The 26244-nt window shown below is 38.6% G+C and overlaps 1 protein-coding gene across 1 annotated transcript; it reads right to left on the bottom strand.

Annotated features, from left to right (window-relative positions):
- Positions 1 to 7728: 7728 nt before the first annotated feature.
- LOC100153320 (olfactory receptor 2B8-like) lies at positions 7729 to 8673 on the bottom strand. Its single transcript, XM_001927423.3, has one exon. The coding sequence runs from the start codon at positions 8671 to 8673 to the stop codon at positions 7729 to 7731; it is 945 nt and encodes a 314-aa protein (XP_001927458.3).
- Positions 8674 to 26244: the final 17571 nt, after the last annotated feature.

Genomic DNA, 26244 nt, shown 5'->3' with positions numbered 1-26244 from the left:
GGTGCTTGTGTATAAGTGTGTACGTTGCAGGAGAAACCCTACTATGAGTTATGGAGATTTTAAAAATTAAATTGTTGAGTTATGATCATGTGGTTTTTGACTTTTGTTAATGTGGTGTATGATGGTGATTGATTTGTGTATGTTGAACCATCCTTGTATACCTGGGATGAATCCTACCTGGTCGTGGTGTACGATCTTTTTTATATGTTGTTGGATTCAGATGGCTAAAATTTTGTTGAGAATTTTTGCGTCTATATTCATCAAAGATATTGGCCTATAGTTTTCTTATTTGGTGGTATCTTTGTCTGGTTTTGGAATTAGGGTGATGGAGGCATCATAGAATGTCTTTGGGAGTGTTCCTTCTTCAACCTATTGAAAAAGTTTACGGAGGATGGGTATGAGTTCCTCTTTGTATGTTGGGTAGAATTCTCCTGTGAAGCCCTCTGGTCCTGGACTTTTATTTGTAGGGAGTGTTTCTATGACATATTCAATTTCATTTCTAGTGATCGGTCTGTTCAGTTGATCTATTTCTTCTTCTTCTTCTTCTTCTTTTTTTTTTTTTTGGTCTTTTTGGCATTTCTTGGGCCGCTCCTGTGGCATATGGGGGTTCCCAGGCTAGGGGTCGAATTGGGTCTGTAGCTGCCGGCCTACACCAGAGCCACAGCAACGCGGGATCCAAGCCTCATCTGCGACCTACACCACAGCTCACGGCAATGCCGGATCCTTAACCCACTGAGCAAGGCCAGGGATCAAACCCATAACCTCATGGTTCCTAGTCAGATTCATTAACCACTGAGCCATGACGGGAACTCCATCTCTATTTCTTCTTGATTCAGAAAACCACATGATCATCTCAATAGATGCAGAAAAAGCATTTGACAAAGTCCAACATCCATTCATGATCAAAACTCTTACCAAAGTGGGTATAGAGGGAACATACCTTAACATAATCAAAGCCACTTATGACAAACCCACAGCACATATAATACTCAATGGAGAAAAGCTGAAAGCCTTCCCACTAAAATCTGGAACAAGACAAGGATGCCCACTCTCACCACTGTTATTCAATGTAGTACTGCAAGTCCTAGCCACAGCAATCAGACAAGCAAAAGAAATAAAAGGCATCCAAATAGGAAGAGAAGAGGTGAAACTGTCACTGTATGCAGATGACATGATACTATACATAGAAAACCCTAAGGACTCAACCCAAAAACTACTTGAATTGATCAACAAATTCAGCAAAGTAGCAGGATATAAGATTAACATTCAGAAATCAGTTGCATTTCTGTATACGAACAATGAAAAAAGGAATACAAAAATACAATAGCTTTTAAAATTGCACCCTCAAAAATCAAATACCTGGGAATACACCTGACGAAGGAGGTAAAGGACGTATATGCTGAGAACTATAAAACATTAATCAAGGAAATTAAAGAGGATGTAAAGAAATGGAAAGACATTCCATGGTCCTGGGGTGGAAAAATTCTTGTTGTAAAAATGGCCAAACTACCCAAAGCAATCTACAGATTCAACGAAATCCCTATCAAATTACCCATGACATTTTTCACAGAACCAGAACAAACAATCCAAAAATTTATATGGAACCACAAAAGACCCAGAACGGCCAAAGCAATTCTGAAGAACAAAACCAAGCAGGAGGCGTCTCTCTCCCAGACTTCAGGCAGTATTACAAAGCCACAGTCATCAAGACAGTGTGGTAGTGGTACCAAAGCAGACATATAGACCAATGGAACAGAATAGAAAACCCAGAAATAAACCCAGACACCTACGGTCAATGAATCTTTGACAAATCAAAAAGGAGGCAAGAACATAAAATGAGGAAAAGACAGTCTTTTCAGCAAGCATTGCCGGGAAACCTGGACAGCTGCATGCAAATCAATGAAACTGGAACACACCCTCACACCATGCATGAAAATAAACTCAAAATGGCTGAAAGACTTCAATATAGGACAAGACACCATCAAACTCCTGGAAGGGAACATAGGCAAAACATTCTCTGACATCAACCTTATGAATATTTTCTCAGGTCAGTCTCCCAAAGCAACAGAATTAAAAGCAAAAATAACCCAATGGGACGCAACCAAGCTGACAAGCTTTTGCACAGCAAAGGAAACCAAAAAGAAAACACCAAGACAACTTACAGAAAGGGAAAAAATAGTTTCAAATGATGCAACTGACAAGGGCTTAATCTCCAAAATACGCAAGCAACTTATACAACTCAACAGCAAAAAAGCCAACAACCCAATTGAGAAATGGGCAAAAGACCTGAATAGACATTTCTCCAAGGAAGATGTGCAGATGGTCAATAAGCACATGAAAAAATGCTCAACATCCCTGATTATTAGAGAAATGCAAATCAAAACTACCATGAGATACCACTCACACCAGTCAGAATGGCCATCCTTAATAAGTCCACAAATAACAAATGCTGGAGAGGGTGTGGAGGACAGGGAACCCTCCTTCACTCTTGGTGGGAATGTAAGCTGGTACAACCACATGGAGATCAGTATAGAGATACCTTAGAAATCTATACATAGAACTTCCATATGACCCAGCAGTCCCACTCTTTGCCATATATCCTGATAAAACTCTACTTTAAAAAGACACAGGCACCCACATGTTCACTGCAGCTCTATTCACAATAGCCAAGACGAGGAAACAACCCAAATGTCCATCAACAGACGAATGGATTAGGAAGATGTGGTATATATATGCAATGGAATACTACTCATAAAAAGAACAAAATAATGTGATTTGCAGCAACGTAGATGGAACTAGAGACTCTCATACTGAGTGAAGTAAGTCAGAAAGCGAAAGACAAATACCATATGGTATCACTTACATATGGAATCTAATATACGGCACAAATGAATCTTTCCACAGTAAAGAAAATCATGGACTTGGAGAATAGACTTGTGGTTGCCAAGGGGGAGGAGGAGGGAGTAGGGTGGTTGGTGAGCTTGGGGTTAATAGGTGCAGACTATTGTCTTTGTAATGGATTAGCAATGAGATCCTGCTGTGTAGCACTGGGAACTATGTGTAGTCACTTGATAATGTGCGAAAATAGAATGTGTACATGTATGTGTAACTGGGTCACCATGCTGTACAGTAGAAGAAACACTGTATTGGGGAAATAACTACTAAAAAATAATAATAAACAAAAGGAGAATGCCAAAAAATAAAAATAAAAAATAAATCATTGAGTTATCTAACTCCTTTTTAAAAACACTTTAGAGGATATCATCTTATCTGAACACTAAATGGCCCATGCCCTGTTTCATAGTATACACGTTTCACCTACAGTGATGTAGCAAATGTTTCAAAGAGTAAGATATATTTAGATTACTAGCTTCATACCATTTCATAAGCTCTTTAATTCAGGCATCAATTGGTCAGGACCACTGCATTTACATCTTGCAAAGACCATGGGTTTATTAGGCTGAATGAAACATAAAAGTGTGGGAAATGCCCCTGATTCCCAGGAAACCTATGTTGTGGAAAGTTAGACCATGGCGCTGAGAGAATAACTCAGTCCGTATGGTCAACCACTCTATGTTGAGACTGTGATTCCAGTCTGACATCCGGTAGCACTCTACCCGTGGACCTTGTAAAACTAGGTGCTGCCTTTTAGTGATGGGTGATGTTCTTGGTCTTCAGTGCTGGTGTTTCTATTAAACCTCCTTATTCAGTTTAAATTTGCTTTAAGTAACCTTCGTTTTTGTTTTGACATTTGATTTCCACCAGGAGCTTTTATTGTTTTCTAAGGCCAACCTTCTTTTTTTTGGCTGCATGTCATAGGAAAGCGATTTTCTATTTCTCTGTCTCACACCTCATAGTTATTTACCTCAAAGTGAGGGAAATGTAAAATCCTTCTCGCTGTTGCCATGGTTAAAAACCAGACAACCTCACAAATCTAGAAAGTTCCCTTGCCTATTGTGGATGTCCTCAAGCTCTGTGTGCCTAGTCATGAGATAAATATCTTCAGGGCACATGGAAGAAGAGTCTTCTACTTATTATTTGAGCACATTACAGGAATTTCTAGTAAGAGAGACTGTATTTCTAGTCATGAGATAAATATCTTCAGGGCACGTGGAAGAGTCTTCTACTTATTATTTGACCACATTTCAGGAATTTCTAGTAAGAGATACTGTATTTCTAATTTCTATGTCTGTTTAATTCTTTCAATAGGGTCCAAAATTCTTGTGAAATACTATTTTCTTTCATCCTCACCCCCCACTTTCCCCTCTAATTTTTAAAAATCTCTTAGGCATAGCTGTTTTTAATGTCCCAGGCTGCACATTCCATTATCTGGATGATCTCTTCCTTTGATGTATTGGCATTTCCTCCCTCGGTCAAGAGTCATATGGTTGTCCCTCTTTTCATGTCTTATAATTTTTAATCACACACCAGACATGATGTGTCAAAGAGCCACAGAGGGCCCAGATGACATTACCTTCCCCCCAAAGGGAGTTCTCCTTTTCCTGGATAGGACTGAATTGGTCAGGCTGTTTGGCAGACTCACTTTCACCCTACCTTTTATTTGTTTTACTTATTTTTATCACAATTTTTTTAAAAACATTTATTTCCCCAATACATTTTTTCCCCAACTGTACAGCATGGTGACCCAGTTATACCTACATGTGTACATTCTTGTATCTCACATTATCATGCTCCATCATAAGTGACTACACAAAGTACCCAGTGCTACACAGCAGGATCTCATTGCTAATCCATCACAAAGGCAATCGTTTGCATCTATTAATCCCAAGCTCCCAATCCAACCCACTCCCTCCACCTCCCCCTTGGCAACCACAAGTCTATTCTCCAAGTCCCTGATTTTCTTTTCTGTGGAAAAGTTTATTTGTGCCATATATTAGATTCCATATGTAAGTGATATCATATGGTATTTGTCTTTCTCTTTCTGACTTAGTTCACTCAGTGTGAGAGCCTCTAGTTCCACCCATGTTGCTGTAAATGGCATTATTTTGTTCTTCCCCCTACCTTTTGTTCCCTCACATTTCTAGGGCATGGTCCTCCTGGGAAGTCTTTTTTTTTTTTTTTTTTAAATGGCCATACCCACAGCCCATGGAAGTTCCCAGGCTAGGAACTGAATACAAGCTGCAGCTCTGATCTCTGCTACAGCTGCGGCAATGCCAGGTCCTTTAACCCACTGTTCTAGGCTGAGCATCAAACCCGCACCTCCACAGCAACCTAAGCTGCTGCATTCGGGTTCTTAACCCAGTGCACCACAGTGGGAACTCCTGGGAAGTCTTGTTTTCTCGGTCCTGAAAGACTCTGGAAGAATTCATTCTGTCCTTTAAAGATATTCAGCTTAGCTATTTATCCTTCTTCTCTATGTAGCCTCAAAATTTGGCAAATGCCTTAAAGAAGAAAACTGTGGTAGAAAGAGGAGGACACTTCCCCCTAGTTGTTTTCTGTTTCCTAAGCACAATGAACCTGAAGAATGTTTTATTCTATGTTTTTGAAGCTTTTGGTGTAGCTCTCTGGCTTCTCAGGTAGTTCACTGAACATGGAAATACCCATTGGAACATATGGCCAGGTATTTGGGGTCTCTTAAGTTCTTAGTTTGTCCCTTCAGCCTTACATAACTCTTGTGCTGTTTCTTTTTTCTCCTGGATAAGGCCCTTTCTTTAGTCCAAGCCCAAGCCTCAGTTCACATCAGGCTTGTCAGATGCTCTACTGGTTAAAGAAAATGCTGATGCTCATCATCTCTGTACAGAAGGGTCCTGTCCTCTCTGTAATTCTTGCCTCCATCACCCGCATCACTTCCAAAGCTATCTAATGGGTTAAAAAATATGATTGCTAAAAATTAATTTACCTTTTTCAATTACAGTTGGCCCTCACTCTTTGCAGAGGGCTGGTTTCTGGACCCCTGGAATATCAAAATCTGTGAATCATCAAATCCCTTGTAGTAAATAGTTGATGGCCTCAGTCTGTGGTTGGTTGAATCTGCATATTTGGAAACTGCGACTAAGGAGGGCTGATTGTATTGAAGTGGTTATATTGGTCGGGTGTCACCCAGTACCCCCTATCTGGAAGTGGAAGTTGCAAAATGCTACCTTGAATGAAATAATAAATTGAATTAGTGAATGGAAGCAATGTTTATTTTGTGGAAAATAAAAAGTAAACATGTAGGTAGTTAAAGAGTATGGAATCTTTTGGTCAAAATGATATAGTTAGCAATGAGGGTAGCTGTCATGATTTGAAAGAAAAATCTATGGATTGTTATTGAAGTAATCATATCTTTTATACTATACTGATTATAATCAGAAATCACTCAAAATGCTCATATATGTAGAAAATGACTGTGAATCTCATTATTCACTAATCAGTTTTCACTTAAAGAAAGAAAAATACCCGCTCCTTTGTTTTTTCATTAGCGCAATGATAAATGAACAGTCCTTCAAACTTTCCAATTTAAAGGAGAAATATTTAAGATGATATTATGTACACAAACTGCCTGTTGACTGTACCAAACACTTATTTCTTTTTTTACGTGTTTTATAAATTCTCTTCAGTATGTGCTGTGCTACAAATATAATTTCAAATATTTAAAAATCTTGATGTCCTACAATAATGTTTTTAAAACTCAGTTGTGAATTTTTATACACTACATACATATGCCTACACACAGATACACCCACAAACACATACAGAAATACACTGAGTAAACATCTTTTTCAGTAAATACAGTACGATACTCAGTAGTAAAATTTTCATCAAAAAATCATTTGAAAAATATCACTATTAATTTTAGACTCAAGAACTGGCCACTAATGTCTACATGGAATGAACAAGAGAGCAGAGACTCACTGTATACATACATGATCTGATTGAGGTTTCAAAATAATATTGCATTCTAGGTGGCTAAATATGACTAGCATCAAAACAATTCAAATCTATTAATTGAGTTCAGTGGAAAAAAGAAACTTAGATTTATAAACATTTAGATTATAAACCCAAATTTTATGTGAAAGGAACAAAAATATTTAATGTGGTTACTTAGTATCATAGTATTCTGTTAATATCTCCCTTATTAAAAACTTTAAAAATTAAATGATTTGGAGGACAACATACATCAAGAAAGTGGAAGTATCTTAGGTGTAAGTTTTGATGTATTTTCACAAATCAAATTTGTCATAAAACCAGCATCCAAAAAAAAAAAAAAAAAACCAAAACCCAAAAACCAGCATCCAAGTCAAGATGAAAAAGACTAGAACTCCAGAAGGCTCCTCCCCCGTTTCTCCTTCCAATGCAGAATAACAATTCCCCAGAGGCGCAACTGTTCTGACTTCCAGTTCTAGAGATGCATTGAGCCTGGTTTTGAATTTTATATAAATGAAACCATACAATAGGACTTATTTTGTACCTAGTCTTTTCATTCAACATTATGATTGTAAGTATCATTCATGTTGTTTTAGGTATTATAATTTGTTTGTTCTCATTATCACATTGTATTCCAGCACACGAGAAGCCATAGTTTATTTTTAGCTTATTTTACTCTCTTCACTAGAATTTTAGCTCCATGGGGACAGGGGTCTCGATTTGACAGCTAAATCTCAAATAACTAGAACTGTGCCTGGTACATCTTCGGTGCTTATGAGGGAGTGTTGGATTAAGTTGCAACTAGTTTAAGTCACTCAGAAGTATCCCAGTGCACTAGAGTTTCACTCTGCAAACCCTGCACTAGCTCTGTCTCGAGTCTGGTGTTCTCCTCACTAGTCTTCTTAGTGCCCCTTTGACTTCCTTGTTTCTCAAAGTGTAACTCAGGGGATTCAGCAGGGGAGTCACCAGAGTATAGAAGAGCGCCATGCTTTTGTTCACATCCTGAGAGTAACTGGAGGGAAGCTGGAGGTACATGGAGATGAGTGTCCCGAAGAAAACACTCACTACCATTGAGTGAGAACCACAAGTTCCAAAAGCCTTGTGCCTCCCCTGGGCTGACTTTAACTTCAGGACTGCATGGGTAATGTGGCCATAGGACACTAAGATAAGTGACAGGGGCACCACCAAGAAGAGGACACTGACAGCAAAGAGCTCAGCCTCATTGATGGAGGTGTTGGTGCAGGCCAGTTTCAGCATCGCTGGAACTTCACAGAAGAAATGGTCCACTTGGTTTTTGCCACAGAGAGGAAGAGTCATGGTCAGTGCTGTCTGTACTATAGAACTGCCAAACCCCGTGAGCCAAGCAGTTGCCACCAGCTGCGAGCAAAGCTGAGGATGCATGATCAGCATGTAGTGGAGTGGGCGGCACACAGCTGCATAGCGGTCATAGGCCATGACAGACAGGAGGACACATTCTACACCCCCAAGTCCCAAGGCAAGGAAGAGCTGGGTCACACAACCACCATAGGTGATGCTCTTGTCCTTTCCCTTAAAGTTGGCCACTGTCTGGGGGACAGTGCAAGTAGTCAAACACAGATCCATAAAAGAGAGATTGGAGAGGAAGAAATACATAGGGGTGTGGAGGTGAGAATCCACAAGTGACAGAAGTATAATGGTGCCATTGCCTAAGAAGCTCAAAAAGTAGATGATCAGGATGAGCACAGACAGAGCGGTTTCCAGCTGAGGCCGACTGGAAAAGCCCAGGAGAATGAATCCAGAGAAGGTGCTGTCATTAGCTCTTTCCATTGTTGTCTACGTGTTGAAATTAAGAGGACTCACACTTTTTTTTTTTGGTCTTTTGTCTTTCTAGGGCCGCACCTGCGGCATGTGAAGGTTCCCAGGCTAGGGGTCCAATTGGAGCTGTTGCTAGGGGCCTATACCAAAGCCACAGCAATGCCAGATCTGAGCCGCGTCTGCAACCTACACTACAGCTCACGGCAATGTCGGATCCTTAACCCACTTTGTGAGGCCAGGGATCGAACCTGAAACCTCATGGTTCCTAGTCGGATTCAGTTCCGTTGCGCCACGGTGGGAACTCCAGGACTCACGCTTTTATCTTGCATGTTTAATCTACCTCTTTTTTCCTAGCGTGGGTAAATAGTGGTTAGAAGATTGAGGCATTTTCACAGTTACTTCCCTGTTGGCAAGATAGAGGGTGCTAGATAGCTACGTATGTGAGTATCTTCTATGTTTCAGGCACTGGCCTAAGCATGTACTATACATTGTGCCACAACAGTTCTATGAGCTTCAAATAAATAGATGAGGGAACTACGAGTTAAAGAGGTTCAGTAGGTTTTTTTTTTTTTTCTCCCTATTTTTGGCTGCCCTTGTAGCATGCAGAAGTTCCTGGGCCAGGGTTGGAGCCGGCACCATAGCAGCAACCTGAGCCACAGCAGTGACAATTTCAGATCCTTAACCTGCCAAGCCACAAGGGAACTCTGATTAATTTTTATCAGAGTGATGTGCCTAAGAAACTACAGAGACAGGATTCAAACTGACTTTGCAACATGAGTTCTAAACTGCTAGGGACACTATATATATGATTGTGAACTATTAAGATAACTCATGACGCTCCAAAAATGAAATCTGATTGTTTTTTCTACATAAGTTGCAAATATGTACCTCTTGTATCCCCCACTTTTTTTTCGTCTTTGAGCTTTGAAGTGTTTCAGACTGGCTCTCCTGCTCCTGTACTTTTTCTGTAGAGAAAAAATATTTTCTGGAGGTGCACATATAATGAAATTTACTATTGCATTTACAATTTTATTTAAATGAGGGCAATACATCATAATGTGTAAAACAAAGAAAGCTTTGGCGTGGAGCCTGTAATCATGTCTCTGGATTGGGAATCTTCTATTAGAAATGATTTGAGAATTTGTTGTATCCCAACTTCACGTTCAGGGAGGACTACGCTGAGTAATCATCACTGATACCACTTTCAGTAAAAAGCCAGTAAACTACCAATTACCTTTTCCTTTTCTTTCACTTTAAAGTCTTGTAAAATTGTTGAATGTGATAGAGCAGATATTCTTCTTCAGTTTCTCTGTGTGCACTTCTTCTAAATGCAGACCTCACATTAATCATTCTGTTTGCCATTAAGTCATCTAGTCTTATGTTAGGAATCACTCTCTCTCATACAAATACCCACACAACACCATGAGGCAAATTTAATAGTAAATAATACCTAAAGAACAGGAAAATGTCGTAATAGCACCATAAGCTAGAAAAGCGTCTTGTGTATTTAGTAGACTTGGACAATAATTTTGTTGACTACGTGAAAATATGAAGGAAGTTTAAAAAGTATAAGAGGATATAGAAACTAAATTTAGGAGTTGTAGAGATTTATAAATGTGCAAGTGGTGAAAACAAATGAAATCTGGAACAGCACTTAACAAGTAGTCAACTATTCTAATTTTATGTATATATATATATTTAATGCTGATTTGCATGGAAACTTGCAGGACTCTCTCTTTTGTAAATATAAAACTTTTCAAGAGCAAAATGCATGACCAGGAAAGAGGATACTTTTCTACGTGTCAGTTATGCCTCTTCTGTTGGCTTCTTGGTACCCATATTGCTTTTATTCCTAATTTTTAAAGTAATTGTTTTGGTATCTTGGTGGCTGTTCTTACTGTGGTGCCAAAGCATAAAATAAATCTGGAATAAAAAGTTCTAAAATGCAAAAAGAAAAAAGGAGATCCGGGTACTGGAATACTAAGAGTCAATCTGCCCGTGCAAGCTTTGAGATGCTAAAGGCTGACCTCCCACTCCTACATCCGGGCCCTTTCTACTTTGAAAGAATAGAGATGATGTCATTAGGTTTTAAAAAGAAATAAAGGAGATGATGTCCTTAGTTCTCTACTGAAACCTGGTAGGTTTAATGTTCCAGTAGATCTGTTGTCCTATTTTGAGTAAGCTCTCCTCAATCCTTGGACATTCTTTTTTTTTTGTCTTTTTGTCTTTTTGCCATTTTCTTGGGCCGCTCCCACAGCATTTGGAGGTTCCCAGGCTAGGGGTCGAATCAGAGCTGTAGCCACCTGCCTACGCCAGAGCCATAGCAACGCAGGATCCGAGCTGTGGCGGCAACGCCAGATCCTCAACCCACCGGATCCTCAACCCTCTGAGCAAGGCCAGGGATCGAACCCGCAACCTCATGGTTCCTAGTCGGATTTGTTAACCACTGAGCCACGACGGGAACTCCATTCCTTGGACATTCTTTAGTGACAGCATGATTCTTTTTTTTTTTTTTTTTTCCTTTTTTTCTTTTTTCCTCCTTACACCTACACCTGCTGCATATTGAAGTTCCGGGACTAAGGGTCAAATGGGAGCTGCAGCTGCTGGCCTATGCCAGAGCCACAGCCATGGTCAATCCGAGCCGTATGTGTGACCTTTGCTGCAGCTTGCAGCAATGCCTGATCCTTAACCCATTGAGCCCCATCTTCACAGACTCTATATTGGGTTTTTAACCTGCTGAGCCACAACGGTAACTCTGACAGTGTGGTTCTTAACTCCTATACCTTGCATATTTTCAGGCCTAGTATCAAATTATCTAGAATCATAAAACTGGCATCGGTCAGTATAACTTATTTTATCAAATGTTGTTGGTGCCTACCTTTGCTTCTTTCCTCCGTGTTTGTGCATCTGGTCCATCACGGTGCCCGGTGGGAGTCTGGCAATGTGTTTGAATAGGCTGTTTCTCAGAGATCATGGAAATAGCTCATAATCCAGTCTGGAACATGATTTAAATGATTTTTTTCTCAGTGACACACAGAATGTGATCCGAATTAAGAAATATCCCTTCTGACGAGAATATGTGAAATTCCTTATAACTAGAATTATATTGACAAAGTAGAATTATATTGACAAAGATGTTTAATACAAATTAACATGTATTATTTTCCTAGTCTGCTATAAGACAGTACGTACTACAAACTGGAGTTTTAGGATGACAGAAGTTTATTATCTCACACTTCTGGAGGCCGGAAGTCCCAAAACTGAGGTGCTCTAGGACCTGTGAGCCCTGTAGGGGAGAATAGATCCTTGTACCTTTCTAGCTCCTGGTGGTTTGCTGGCAATTTTAGGGGTTCCTTGGCTTGCAGCTGCACCCCTTCAATTCCTTCCTCAGCAGCCACATGGTGGTGTCCCTGCCTCTCTGTCTGTTCTGTTTTTCTTGTAAGAATATCAGTTATCTTGGATTAGGGAACATGCTAATGAGTCTGACCTCATCTTAACCTCATCACATCTACGGAGACCCTGTTTTCAAATAAGGTCACATTAACAGGAATCTGGGTTTAGGATCACTTGGTGAGGTTGGAATGGGGTGGGCAAGATTCACCCCATAGCAATAGTGTAATATAATCATGCCCATCACCTTATAACAACTCCTAATTATAAATGCCTGGTGTGCAGTGGTAAGCCTAAGACGCAGGTATTAGTTCTATCCTATTCCAAGTTCATAAATCAGGTACATATTGATCATGACAGTTGCCTAATTTATTATTGATAGTGTTCCTATTTTTCTTATTCTTTATGGTGTGTAGACAGCAGAAGTGTAGTGTAGTGGGGAAAAACGGACGTCCCCTTACTTGGCATGAATGTCCAGTAAAGTCGTTTGCCCATACTCACCTCTGTTACACTTAAGAGATCTAAGACATCAAGTCATATTGCATACTAATAAGACCCAGCAGTTGGATTGGTTTGAACTGGAAGAGAAACTCCTCACATTCTTTGATTTCTTTAGTGAAGCGATGTTCAGCTAATCTGGAGTTCAGATTCCTCTTCCAGTCTTGCACTTAACTCTTAGTGAATAGCATACCCGTGCATGGACACTGTATCTACAGTTAACACCAGTACATTCTTGGGAATAGAAACTTTGTCCCCTGGCCTTAGGGACACTTGAATCGGTGCTGGACTAAGAATTTGGTGTCTCCCTCAAGAGAAAATAACAAAGACGAAAGATACACACCTACTTCTGGAAGGAACTGGGTTGCCTTGAAGGACTGCTAAAGTTCTATGAAACTGGAAGATTGGCATATTGATGGGAATGTTAGTATCAGGCAGCTGAAGTTACATGACTGCTTTTCCGCCATGAAAGATAGTACCTTCAGTGGTTATCAACGGTACCTTCAATGGTCGTGGAACTGGGCAAAGGTGTTAGGAGATGAAGTAGATAGAAGAAAATCTTTAGAATAAATACAGAGTCCTGTATTTAAACATGCTTTAAAATATGCCAACCTTGGAAGTGGTTAGTTATCAAAGGCAAGAATATGGAAACTTGCTATACACTCAGGCTCTGTTAAAGTTGGATCCAATCCTTTTAAAAATTGCTGTTAGGATAACTAGTGTCATCCCCAGGAAGGATCTGCACTCATTTTATAGACTGTTTCAGGGCATCAGAGGGAGGATAGGGTTGACGACTGATTCTATAACTAAACAGATGTTGGACTCTGAATTCTACAGAATCTGCCTGTGAACAAAAGGGCTAATATTATATCTGAGGGATGTTTTTATAAGCCACCAAAGTCCAAGTACATGCTTTAGGGACTGAGGTGCTTGAGGATGTGTTTATTTTTAGTGGCCCCAAGAAACTCATTAGCTAGCATCAGTTCACGTATGCAGAGTTTGACTGCCTCTAGAGAGCAACCAAAGAGGGAGGCTCTGGAGCAGGGACATCGACATAGTCAAGCTTTTCCTTCCAAGTTGAGTAGCCGTGAAGTTGTCATCTCTGCTTAACTTGCAAATCCCAAATGTAATGGTGTAGATTGCAATTTTTTGGCAAGCCTTTAAATTATTTTTTAGAGTTGAGATATAGTTGACATTGAACATTATGTATTAGTTTCATGTGTGCATTGTAATGATTTGGTGTTTTTTATGTTGAAAAATGATCTCTGCAATAAGGCTAGTAATTTCGGTTGCCACATAGAAATAAAAATTTAGCTTCTTATTTCCCAGTATCTGTTGACCTATGAGCTTGAAAATATTGCTCATGTCCATTCTATTAGAAAAGTAAAATGAGAATTAACCCCTCTTCACCCTGCTCCCCACTTTTCTAGGTCTCCCCTTCCATTAACTTCATCTTCTTGATAGGACACAGAGAATCCAGTTGTTTCTCATCCCATAACCCTCCAAATACTCTTGTTTGTCTTCTTCCCCCACCACTCTGGTGACTACTTTTTGTGAAATCTCCAGCACTTTCCCCATCATACAATGTAAGTGAGCTAACCGTCATTATTTAATGTAATTTGACTGATTCAAATTATGACTCAAGTATTATGCTATCCATATGCTTCTGTCTGTCTATTGTTTCTTGGAGCCCTGATTCTCAGTTTAATCTCACTGGACACACATGTCAGTGTTTAGATTTCAGAAAGCTCCATCCTTAGCTCTCTTTTATTCTCTCTCCATAGTGTTCCTAAGAGACATTGCTATTTCCATGGCTCACACCATCACTTACCTGTAGGATAAATCTTCAATCCACAGTATAATTGACCTCAAGAGGAGGGAGTTTCGAACCCCATCTTGAGTTCCATACTACAGCAAGTGGAATCACAGATATATAACTATGGATTATCTGTGAACTCTAAAATTTCAGTGGTTTTCAATCTAACTTATCTTCTGAAAACAAACTCTTGTCTTTGCATGTCAGATTTTGCGAATCTCAATACCACATCCTCAGTAAGCTCAGTGAGACCCTTGAATTATCCTGGATTCTTCCCTTTGTTTGGGTTCCAACATTAAACCTAAGCTTTGTTGATTGTCTCTGGCATTGATTCTTTCTGGCCTGTGTTTTATTTATTTTATTGGTTTTTGTCTGCGCCCACAGCATGTGGAAGTTCCCAGGCCAGGGACTGAACCTTTGCCAGAGCAGCAACCAGAGCCACTGCAGTGACAACGCCAGATCCTTAATCCATTGCATCACAAGGGAACTCTCTGACATGTCTTTAGAATACATCTACTCTCCAGCACACATTTTCCATTTGTTATCAATATGTTAGTTAATTCATTTTACCATTGCATCAACCATTTAATTCATCTCCTTAGAGGATTTTCTAACCAGATCAACTCTCAGCTTTTGTAGTACTTTCTTATTTTTTTTTTTTTTTTTTTTTTTTGGCCGTACCCATGGCACATGGAAGTTCTCAGGCCAGGGATCATCGCCTGGCCACAGCAGTGACTCAAACCACTGCAGTGGCAATGCTGGATTCTTCACCTGCTGTGCCATAAGAGAACTCCCTATCTTAATTATTTTTGATAAACTATACCAGCACATCACTATTTGCTTACCTAGTTTTGGCTACCATTGTCCACAAGACTGAATAAAAACCACGTCTTTATATGCAAGTGTATTTATCCCATGGACCTGGAAGAAACCCACAACTTTCTCCTCCCTGAATACACATTCCAGCTTGAGGCCAGCTTTCTATTCTTCATTCTCTTACTCTAATCTGTTATTTCAGCTGAGAGATATTATCCTGCACTAATTCCCATAGAACATATCCCATTTCTAATTCAAATCTTTGCTCAAGGATCACATTTTTTGAAGACCATAAAATGCCCATGTGCTTTTTGAGGCTCTGCAAACGTTCCTACCTAATTATTATTATTACTAATCAGGAGTCCTGGTAATTACTTCTTGGCTGCCTACATTCCACATTAGAATGTGAACTCCTCAGAAAAATGATCCTTCCTTCCTTCCTTCCTTCCTTCCATTACTTCTTTCTTTTCTTTTCTTTTTCAGCCGCACCGGTGGCATATGGAAGTTGTTGGGCTAGGGACAATTTAAGATATTCACCACTTTGGGAATGTTTACACCCAGTTTTATTTAGCCACTTGATGTGACTGCTTGGATTAATCAGCTGTTGAACCTTCTATTTGTTTCCCTGTTGGCAATTATCAATCAGCACGTACTGTTTTTGATATAGTTACTATTTGTTCTAGGTTTATTTGTCTAATTAAAATGATTCTCTGCTTTCATGAGTAGAAAAGACATGCTTATGTTATAAAGAAGCACATACGTATTGTTCCCATATATGGGAACATTCACTTGCTTATACAATCATTTAAAAAGTAAAACATATGGGAGTTCCCATTGTGGTGCAGAGGAAACGAATCCAACTAATATCCATGAGGATGTGGGTTCAATCCCTGGCCTTGCTTAGTGGGTTTGGGATCCGGCATTGCATGATCTAGGGTGTAGGCCTCAGATGCAGCTTGGATCCTGTGTGGCTGTGGCCAGCAACTGTATCCCTGATTCAACTCCTAGCGTGGGAACTTCCATATGCAGTGTATGGCCCTAAAAGTTCTTTTTTTTTTTTTTTTTTTTTTTTAAAGTAAACATGTTATTATTACTAGGAGCAAACCCATAAATGTTGGGAACATGAACGTGTTATTGTTAGTCTCCACATTATGTAACTTTGGTCTGGTAGTGTTAGACAGTAAAATTAAACCGGAAACTAAACAAAACAAAAACAAGAGCTTATAAAAATAAGTGTTTCTTAGAAAAGAAACAAAATATTTTTATTTGCATCAAATATGATCATACAGTTTAAAATGTGTTTTCCAAAAACTTATTTAACAAGCTTATGAATTATGAACTTGTTATCAAAATAAATAATTTTAACATTTTCAAAAGATTATCTTTTGTAAAATACAGTGTGGTGGAAGATCTTAGTTATAACACTACAGACAAAATAGCACTGGACATATGCAGGAAATTTGAACAATAGTTGATATATGTAGGAATTACATAAGATGGCCATCTGCAACTTATGGCATGGGGTTGCTTGTCATAAAGTTATTGTTGTATTTATTGTAAATGTCATCATTTTTTTCTCATTGATAAGGGATACTTTGAATGCATGTAAGAGAACAGAGTTTTATCCTCTTAGTCTTCAGCTCCTAAAGAGACGGGATATTTCATAATTTGTAATCTTTGATGGTATTGAGTGAGAACATTTGAACGAGTCTTCAGTGCAGATATTGGACCTCAGGAGGGCTTCCAAAGAAAGCATTAACTATGGGATAGTAGCAACGGGGAATCCGAGCCTCATCTGCAACCTACACCACAGGTCACAGCAATGCTGGATCCTTAACCCACTACTGAGCAAGGCCAGGGATCAAACCCGCAACCTGGTTCCTAGTAGCATGTTGTTTAGTCTCCACATGTTTTTATTTTTTGCAATTTTTTCTTGTTAATCTCCAGTCCTATAGTGTTGTGGTTGGAAAAGATGCTTGATATAATTTCAATTTTCTTATATTTACTCAGGCTTGATTTGTGGCCCAGAATGTGATCTCTCATTTGCGTGTTTACATTTAAAATTAAGTGGCTGAAGGCATTCTCATTTATATATATTATATATAATTTTTTTTTTACTATTGTGAGAAAAACATCTTAAGTATTTGGTGAAACATCGAAGTCATTCAAAGATGAGAGTTAAGGTAAGTGGGAGGTCTAGGGGGTTGTCTGTCCTCTGTCAAATATTGGAAAACAGAAACAAGAGAGATTAGGTATCCTCTGGCACTCTTCTTGATGTTCATTTTTCCCTGAGGATTGTCATCTCTGGACAGCTTAGTGACATGAGCTAATTAACAGTATAGGACAGACATTCCCTAGAGACTTTGGTTGGGGCCGATTCTTTCTCAGTGCCAGCCGAGTCACAGTGCAGGTTTATGCCACCTTCTCTTGTTGCCCATATAGACCTATCTGTCATGTATCCCAGTCATTATTCATGAAATAGTACTGAGCGTTCAAATTGCTTTCTTTCTTCTGCTTACCACCTAGACAGAATCCAGATCTTCAATTCCGTGTGAAGATATTTGAAGTCATCACGAGAAAGTATCTTCTTATTTAAGAAAAATTTTGGAAAAACCCAATGCTCGAGTAATCAGTCTTTGCATTCATTCCACCCAACCAGCTTCCTGATTCTATGTTTTTCAGTTTCCAATCCCCAGTACTGCATTCATGGTAGTAACTTGGATATGAGGTAGGGAAAGAGTTTGGTACCCACAGATAAAATGAGTAAAGGTGAGTAGAATGGCATGGAATTCATTCTCTGTGTTGCTTTAGGAATTGGCACGTTTGTTTTCAGTTGCAATGGAAACAAAAAACCAGATTGGTTAGCATCAATGTCAGCTGGCAAAGGAACAGAAATTCTTACAGAAATTTACAGACAAAAACCAATCTTAATTGTTTATTTATTTTTGATTTTTTTCTTTTTTTTTTTGTTGGGTGGTGGTTGTACCTACTGCCCATGGAGGTTCCCAGGCTAGAGGCTGAATTGGAGCCATGGCCCTCAGCCTATGCCCCAGGCACATCAATGCGAGACCTGAGCCGCAGCTTGTGGCAAAGCCAGATCCTTTAACTCACTGACTGAGTCCAGGGATCAAACCCTCATCCTCCTGTATACTAGTGGGGTTCTTAACCCCCTGAACCACAATGGGACTCCCTAATTGTTTATTTTAGACGCCAACATTTTGTTCTTTGATCTTTCGTCCTATTGTAGTGTACCTCGGCATGTACATATGGATAATAATGGAATGTAACATATTTGGTTGTAATGAAGCATGCCATTCAGTAACAGAATAATGGTGCATGTCTGAATGTGAAAGAATTAGACTATATGCTTCCACTAATTTCCTTTGGCGCCTTATTTTCTGTGAAATTACAGAATATTTCTTAAAATGTATTGTCAGTAATCATAGTTTTAAAATGTTCATTTCCTCACAGAGGTACAAAAATACCTAAAGTACATATGGAATTTTCAAAATGCTATGTCGATAGCTACAAGGAGGTAGTTCCATTTTTTGAACTTTGTGTATATTCATCTTTATTTTGAGTTTATTGTTAAGAAGCGATGTTTTATCAGTTGAGCACATCTACCAATTTGAAGAGGAAAAAGGTTGGAAGAGCAAAGGTGACCCGAATGTTTAATTGGTCAGTTAAGCAAAAGACTCTGTGTGTGTGTGTGTGTGTGTGTGCGCGCATGTGTGAGACATTGCATTGAAATGATGTGTAATGTATACTAGTGGCCATTCTTTCATTCTTGCATACGCTTATGAATCCTTTTGTTGTCCCACTCAGATCTCTTTTACTGGCTGATGCAGCTATGCAGACTCCACTTATGAATACCGGTGGCTGTGTTCTCAGTCATTCCATTCTTCAGAGACTAGACCTCAGCTGAATGGGGGGGGGGTCACACTGCCAGGGGTTCTCCTGAGCCTGGTGGGGACAACCCACAGCCAATGACAGACTCACAAATCCTGGATATATAAAAGGCTGCCTTTGCATGAAAGTGGCACTTAATCTGATACAATTTATAATCCATTGCTGTATTGTTCAATACAGTGGTAACTAAGTGCATGCTCTTTAAATTTATGTGAATTATGATTAAATATAATTTATTTAAAATTTTTTTAAAATTTATTTTTATTTTTATTATTTTATTTTATTTTTTCCCACTGTACAGTATGGGGATCAAGTTACTCATACATGCATACATTTTTTCCTCCACCTTTTGTTCCGTTGCAATATGAGTATCTAGACATAGCTCTCAATGCTACTCAGCAGGATCTCCTTGTAAATCTATTCTAAGTTGTGTCTGATAACCCCAAGCTCCCGATCCATCCCACTCCTTCCCTCTCCCATCGGGCAGCCACAAGTCTATTTTCCAAGTTCCTGATTTTCTTTTCTTTGGAGATGTTCATTTGTGCTGGATATTAGATCCAGTTATAAGTGATATCATGTGGTATTTGTCTTTGTCTTTCTGACTCATTTCACTCAGGATGAGAATCTCTAGTTCCACCCATGCTGCTGCAAACGGCATTGTGTCATTCTTTTTTATGGCTGAGTAGTATTCCATATACCACATCTTCCGAATCCAATCATCTGTTGATGGGCATTTGGGTTGTTTCCATGTCGTGGCTATTGTGAGTAGTGCTGAAATGAACATGTGGGTGCATGTGTCTCGTTTAAGTAGAGTTTTGTCCGGATATATGCCCAAGAGTGGGATTGCAGGGTCATATGGAAGTTCTATGTATAGATTTCTCAGGTATCTCCAAACTGTTCTCCATAGTGGCTGTACCAGTTTACATTCCCACCAACAGTGCAGCAGGGTTCTTTTTTCTCCACACCCCCTCCAGCACTTGTTATTTGTGGACTTATTAATGATGGCCATTCTGACTGGTGTGAGGTGGTATCTCATGGTTGTTTTGATTTGCATTTCTCTTATAAGCTGTGATGTCGAGCATTTTTTCATGTGTTTGCTGGCCATCTGTATATCTTCCTTGGAGAACAGTCTATTCAGGTCTTTTGCCCATTTTTCCATTGGTTGATTGGCTTTTTTGCTGTTGGGTTGTATAAGTTGCTTATATATTCTAGAGATGACGCCCTTGTCCATTGCATCTTAAATACAATTTAAAATTCAGTTCCTTAGCTACCACATTTTAAATGCTCAGGTAGCAACGGGTGGATGATGGCTGTTGTCCTAGGTAGTGAAGACAGAATATTTCATTAGTAATTCTATTGGGGAATTCTCCTTCAGCTTCCTATGGGATCAGACTCATGTTATTCCAGGTGAGATCACATCATGCTTAGTACCTTTTCTGCTCGCTTTTGCTTCTCTCACTCCTTTTATCCGGAATGTATTCTCTCAAAAAAGACATGCAATGGAATTCCTAGTTTCGCTTCTTGTTCCATTAAACACTGTCTGTGTTAGATAGATGTGTCATTTCCAATACCAGGATAGATCTGTTCCCCCTCATTTATATGTCCTCCATTGCCGTCTTGGGCCAGTGCTGATATAGGTCTGGGCTGAACGCAGATATGACATGGAAGCATTATGAATGCAATAGCAATTCAGTCATAGCACAGAGGTTGTGGAAATTTTGCCACGAGTTGTTCAGGATTCATTATAGGGCAAAGTCGTGTGTTGAATATATCAGTGAATTTTTGTGTAATTTGAAATACCTTTAAAACCGACATTATCTTGAAATCTTGTTTGTAAAATACATGGTTAACATACTGAGTGTTTAGGTTTATTGAAATACTTATTCCTCCACTAATATCTAAATTTTATTATGTGTCATTATTGTACAATTATTGTGATTGCAGACTAGTGCCTCTACCACCTGATATGTGTCAGCACTAATCCTTTAACCGCTTTCATTTGATGAGTATTCCCTTGACTAGTATATTAAAATTGTGTTCTTATAAGACATCATTTTCCATTACATCAAATTTTTAATAATTGTGACACAGAATATCATATTGTGTTTTAGGGTGTATTTATTTTTATTTTACCTATTTAAAAATTTCTCTCTCTTTATATATGTTGCTTTGTTCAATTATTTCTTTTTTGTATCCAAGTAATAGTTTATCTATAATGCTTATAACAAGATTTTCATGTATCATGTCATATCATAATGGTTGCCAGGGGCACTATTTTTTTGTTCCTATATTAGGATGAATGTGTCTAATGTTTGCAGTCATTATTATTTCACTAGTGTGTCTAATATAAGTCAGTATTTCTTACTGCATTGTCAATGGATGCTTATCTTAACATAGATGATGACTACAGAATTCTTTACATGTGGTAGGAAAGAAATGAGAATTTCTCATTAACTTTAGCCAAAGAAGATTCCTTCTCCTGGAAGGATGCCTTTTGTGGTGGTGCAAATGGCTTTAGGAGAGATGGATGTTGAGCAGAGTAGGAAAATAGGCAGGGAACAAGGTGACCCAGATGAGCAGAATATACTCTTGAGAATCAGTGGGAAAATGCACCTTGCACCTAGAGATTTTCCATGTCTGTTGTTACTAAAGGATAATAATTTCCTGGATTGTAAAAGAAAAACAATTTCAAGAGGACAAAATATGACATTGGTAACCTAATTTCATCCCAGGGTGCCCTCCATGTGGCTTGGAAGCAGCTGAAACATGTACAGTTACTTTTTTTCCCCCTGTTTTAGTTGGTGTCTCCTTTGCCTGATACTTTATTTTTCAACCTAAAATCATTAAATTTTATAGCCATCAGATATGTAGCTATTCAGCATTCTTTTTGTTAATCTACATGTTATTCTGTAAAACAGCCCATGCTTTGTGCAAATTATCAGGGAGATTTTAAAAAATCGAGTATATTTGACTTACAATATTCTATTAGTTTGAGATGTACAACATAGTGATTTTGATATTTCTGTGGGTTGCACTCCATATAAAGTTATTCTAAAATATTATCTATCTTCCCTATGCCACACATTTTATCCTTGTATCTTAATTATTTTATACCTAGTAGTTTGTACTTCTTAATCCCTTACCTTTGTCTTCTCTCTTACCCACTTCTCTCTTTATTGTTAACCACTGGTTTGTTCTCTATATCTGTGAATTTGTTTCTGTTTTATTTTATTCATTTGTTTTATTTTTTAGATTCCAAATGTAAGTTAGAACACTATTTGTCTTTTTCTGATATTCGACTAGGCAAAATACCCTCCAGATTTGTCGGTGTTTTAAGCGGCAAAATTACATTCTTTTTTATGGATGAGTAATATATGTATATAAATATAAATACCACATCTTCTTTATGCATTCATCTGTTGACGGACACTCAGATTGCTTCCATATCTTGACTATTATAAATAATGCTTTGATGAAAATTGGAGGGGTGAAGTTCCTGTCATGGCTCAGTGGAAATGAATCCGACTAGTATCCTTGAGGACACGGGTTTGATCCCCAGCCTCGCTCAGTGGGTTGGGGATCTGGCCATGCCGTGAGCTGTGGTATAGGTTGCAGACATGGCTTGGATTGATGTTGCTGTGGCTGTGGAATAGGCTGACAGCAGTGGCTCTGATTCTACCCCTAGCCTGGGAACTTTCATATACTGTGGGTGTAGCCCTAAAAAACAAACAAACAAAAAAAAAAGTGTATTTACTTTTTTCTCAAGTACTTTCTTGTTCGTTATTAAATATTCTTATGTTAAAATTGTCATTATTTTATTATACTGATGCATTATGCATTATTATATTGGTCTTTTCCTTGGATAGTTAACATTGTAGGCGTTCCCTTCGTGGCGCAGTGGAAACGAATCTGACTAGGAACGATGAGTTTGAGGGTTTGATCCCTGGCCTTGCTCAGTGGGTTAAGGATCTGACATTGCCGTGAACTGTGGTGTAGGTTGCAGACTCGGCTCGGACCTGGCATTGCTGTGACTCTGGCGTAGGCTGGCGGCTATAGCTCCGATTAGGCCCCTAGCCTGGGAACTCTCATATGCAGCAGGGGTGGCCCTAAAAAGCAAAAAAAAAAGAAAAAAAAAAAAAAAAAGAGCAGTATTTAGTTTTTTCTCAAATACCTTCTTGCTCGTTATTAAATATTCTTATGTTAGAATTGTCATTATTTTATTATACTGGTGCATTATTATATTGGTGTTTTCCTGGGATAAGTTAACATTTTATTCTCTTAACTCCTGTGAATGCATCATTATTAGTACGTTAAAAAAGTTGTTATCTGTCATTTTAAATTAGTGTATTATATTTGTGTTTGTGTTCATGAGACTGAATCATGTTTTTTAATATAATCTGTCACTGGACTTTGGTTTTTATTTATTATTGTTTTATGGCCACAGCCCTGGAATGTGGAAGTTCCCGGGGACAGGGACGTTTGCTGTAGCTACAGCAATGCGGGATCTATTAATTAACTGCTCCTGACCAGGGATCCATCCCATGCCTCCCCAGCGAGCGAAGACAGTGGAGTCAGATTCTCTACCCACTGTGCCACAGCAGGAACTCCTCCCTGGACATTTAGACTGTCTCTTATACTTTTATTTTTCTCATAGTTTTATAATTCTGTTAGGAAAATTTTGGACGTGGATTGTGAGTACTACTTAACAACAAATCAAAGGAAGTATAAAATATTATGAAATAGCACGTTCTTTATGTCACATGAACTGTCTCTCAGTTTTAATATATTCGTTTGATTGATGATAGGTGTTATGATGGTGAAAAGAGTGAATTTTGATATCAAAGAGACCTGATTTGTGTTCAAATAGTTAGGAGTTTAATAATCTTTTGGTAAGCTATTTAATCATGTTAATGTACTTGTTCATTTGTGAAAGGGAAACTAATACATTTTGAAAAATTTTGGAAATAGTTGAGATTATGCATGTAAATGTTTTAGGACATATCAAACACTCAGGAATACCAGTTATATTGATGTTGTTAACTGTAAGTAGCAGATCAGTCCAGGTCCAGACACTTGGATGTTTTATTTTACAAGCATTAAATGTGGAAAAAATTTACTAATGAAAAATCGTTTTTGCAGGGTTTGTGAACTAGTACTCTTGCGTAGAGCTGTTAGGTGACCGAGTGTAAAGCTATATGAGTTTAATTAATGCCTACATATGAAGTACTACATTTCTGTTATGCTTGCTTTTGTAGTTTATATTTTTTGGTTGTTTGCTTTCCTTGCAACTGAATTATGGGTCAAGGAGGATGTTTATGTCAGTGATGGAAGACTACTTCCCAGTGGCCTCTCTACCACTACGTGTCTTTGATTTGACCTTTACTTTTCCCTATTCAGCTTTTGTTAACATTTATTTTATGCCAAGTTTGTACCAATTTCTTTCACACATCAATGGGTCTACACCCACACCCAAACCCGACTCAGATTTCAAATGTCTTGGAAGAATTACAAATTTACTGTATGTCTAACAATTTGACCATGATAGAACTGAACTATTTGTCTTCTAATGACACTTGAGTCAGTGTGTGACCGTGTTTATGCAAATACTAAGTCACTGGATAAAACTGGTAATGAAATAAGCTTAGAGGTGGCAATGTGTTTGCTTTAGTATAACTAATGCTTCAGGATTGCTCCCAGAAAGGTACCTATGTAAAATTAACCTAAGGTAGGACTTCCTGTCGTGGCTCCGTGGTGACAAACCCGACTAATATCCATGAGTATGTGGGTTTGATCCCTGACCTTGCTCAGTGGGTTAAGGATCTGGTGTTGCCACAAGCTGCGGTGTAGGTCACTGATGTGGGTCGGATCTGGCGTTGCTGTGGCTGTGGCGTAGGTCAGCAGCTACAGCTCCAATTTGACCCCTAGCCTGGGAACTTCCATATGCTGTGGGTGCGGCCATAAAAAGACAAAAAAATAAATAAAATAAATAAAATTAACAAAAGGTAGATGGAAGTTCTTAGATTTTTATAATATCCAAAATATCCTTATGCCTTTCCTTGTATGACTTTTATTTTTGTGTTCTATCTTTGCCCTGTCATTGCACTGACAAGGTATCTGTTATTATCTCTATGTATTTATCAATTTAATTGTTTATCATAAGGAGTGATGTAAAACATTACACTTTGTAGTAGGTTGCACAATTGGACAACTTTGAAAATGTCTATGTTGATCAGAATGTTGCTAGTGAATAATCCTACCTACTTTGGGAATTGCGGTCGCTCTAGTTGTTGGTAACATGTGAAGTGAAATCAACAGAAAGAAGAGGTAAGTGTTGCTCCTTGGATTTTGGACAACTGAGTATGCACAGCCAGTGAATTTTTGGAGTCCTTGTTAAATTGGGAGAGTAATTTTGGTATCTTGAGGGCAATACTTAAACACTCTAATGGAATGGTAATATTTTCAGGCTTTACCTGAGGATTTAACTGCTTTACTCCCGTCCAGAAGCCCAAGGTAGCATTCACAAATATATTAGGAGAGAAGATGGGCAGTTCTGCTAAAATGTTTCTGTGTAGCCCTCTTAGTGATATGTTGAAAGTAATTTAATCCTTTGTATAGGTACATTCTAGGCCATAAAATCCTATTACCGAATGCATTTTAGAGATTTTCTTGTGTTCAGTTACATGTGATGTTTGTGCAAATTCCATTGTGTAGGATTATGAGATACCTATTTAAGATACCTATTAAGGGCTCTCTCCCCTTGTCGAGCTGTTTTTCTTACTCTTTCTGATCAGTCTCCCTATTTCTCCTTATTCCCAGTTTCTCTAAAGAGTACATATATTCTTAGAGTACTTTTAAGTCCTATTAAACTCGATCTGAAGCAGTCCTTTTATACGTATGATCGATGCAAAAACCATTGTTGATTTTTCGTATATAAAATATCAATGTTTTTGTGATAACGTACAACTAAATTGGGATAAGATATGTCAGTCCCAATAAGCACATCCTTTTTTCCCCAAATATCTGCTTATGCTTTCCCATGGTCTTGTCTTTTAACGAGATAGGTTCACTTCCTCCCATACCCCCACCCTTTTTCAAGGTACCCTTTCAAAATAACTAAATGCTTTTTCTTGTTAGGAACCATGTGCTAACACAGG

Source organism: Sus scrofa, chromosome 7 (genome assembly GCF_054392235.1).
Source record: "Sus scrofa isolate SSC_HxYL_T2T_F1_AM1 chromosome 7, Sscrofa_HxYL_maternal_Yorkshire_Landrace_v2.0, whole genome shotgun sequence".
In the NCBI taxonomy this organism is placed as follows: Eukaryota; Metazoa; Chordata; class Mammalia; order Artiodactyla; family Suidae; genus Sus; species Sus scrofa.
The sequence above is the reverse complement of the archived record's forward strand: the minus strand, read 5'-3'. Positions and strand labels throughout refer to the sequence as shown.

What these genes read in the sequence shown, in the direction of transcription:
- LOC100153320 (XM_001927423.3), bottom strand. Translation starts at nt 8,673, where the DNA reads ATGGAAAGAGCTAATGACAGCACCTTCTCTGGATTCATTCTCCTGGGC.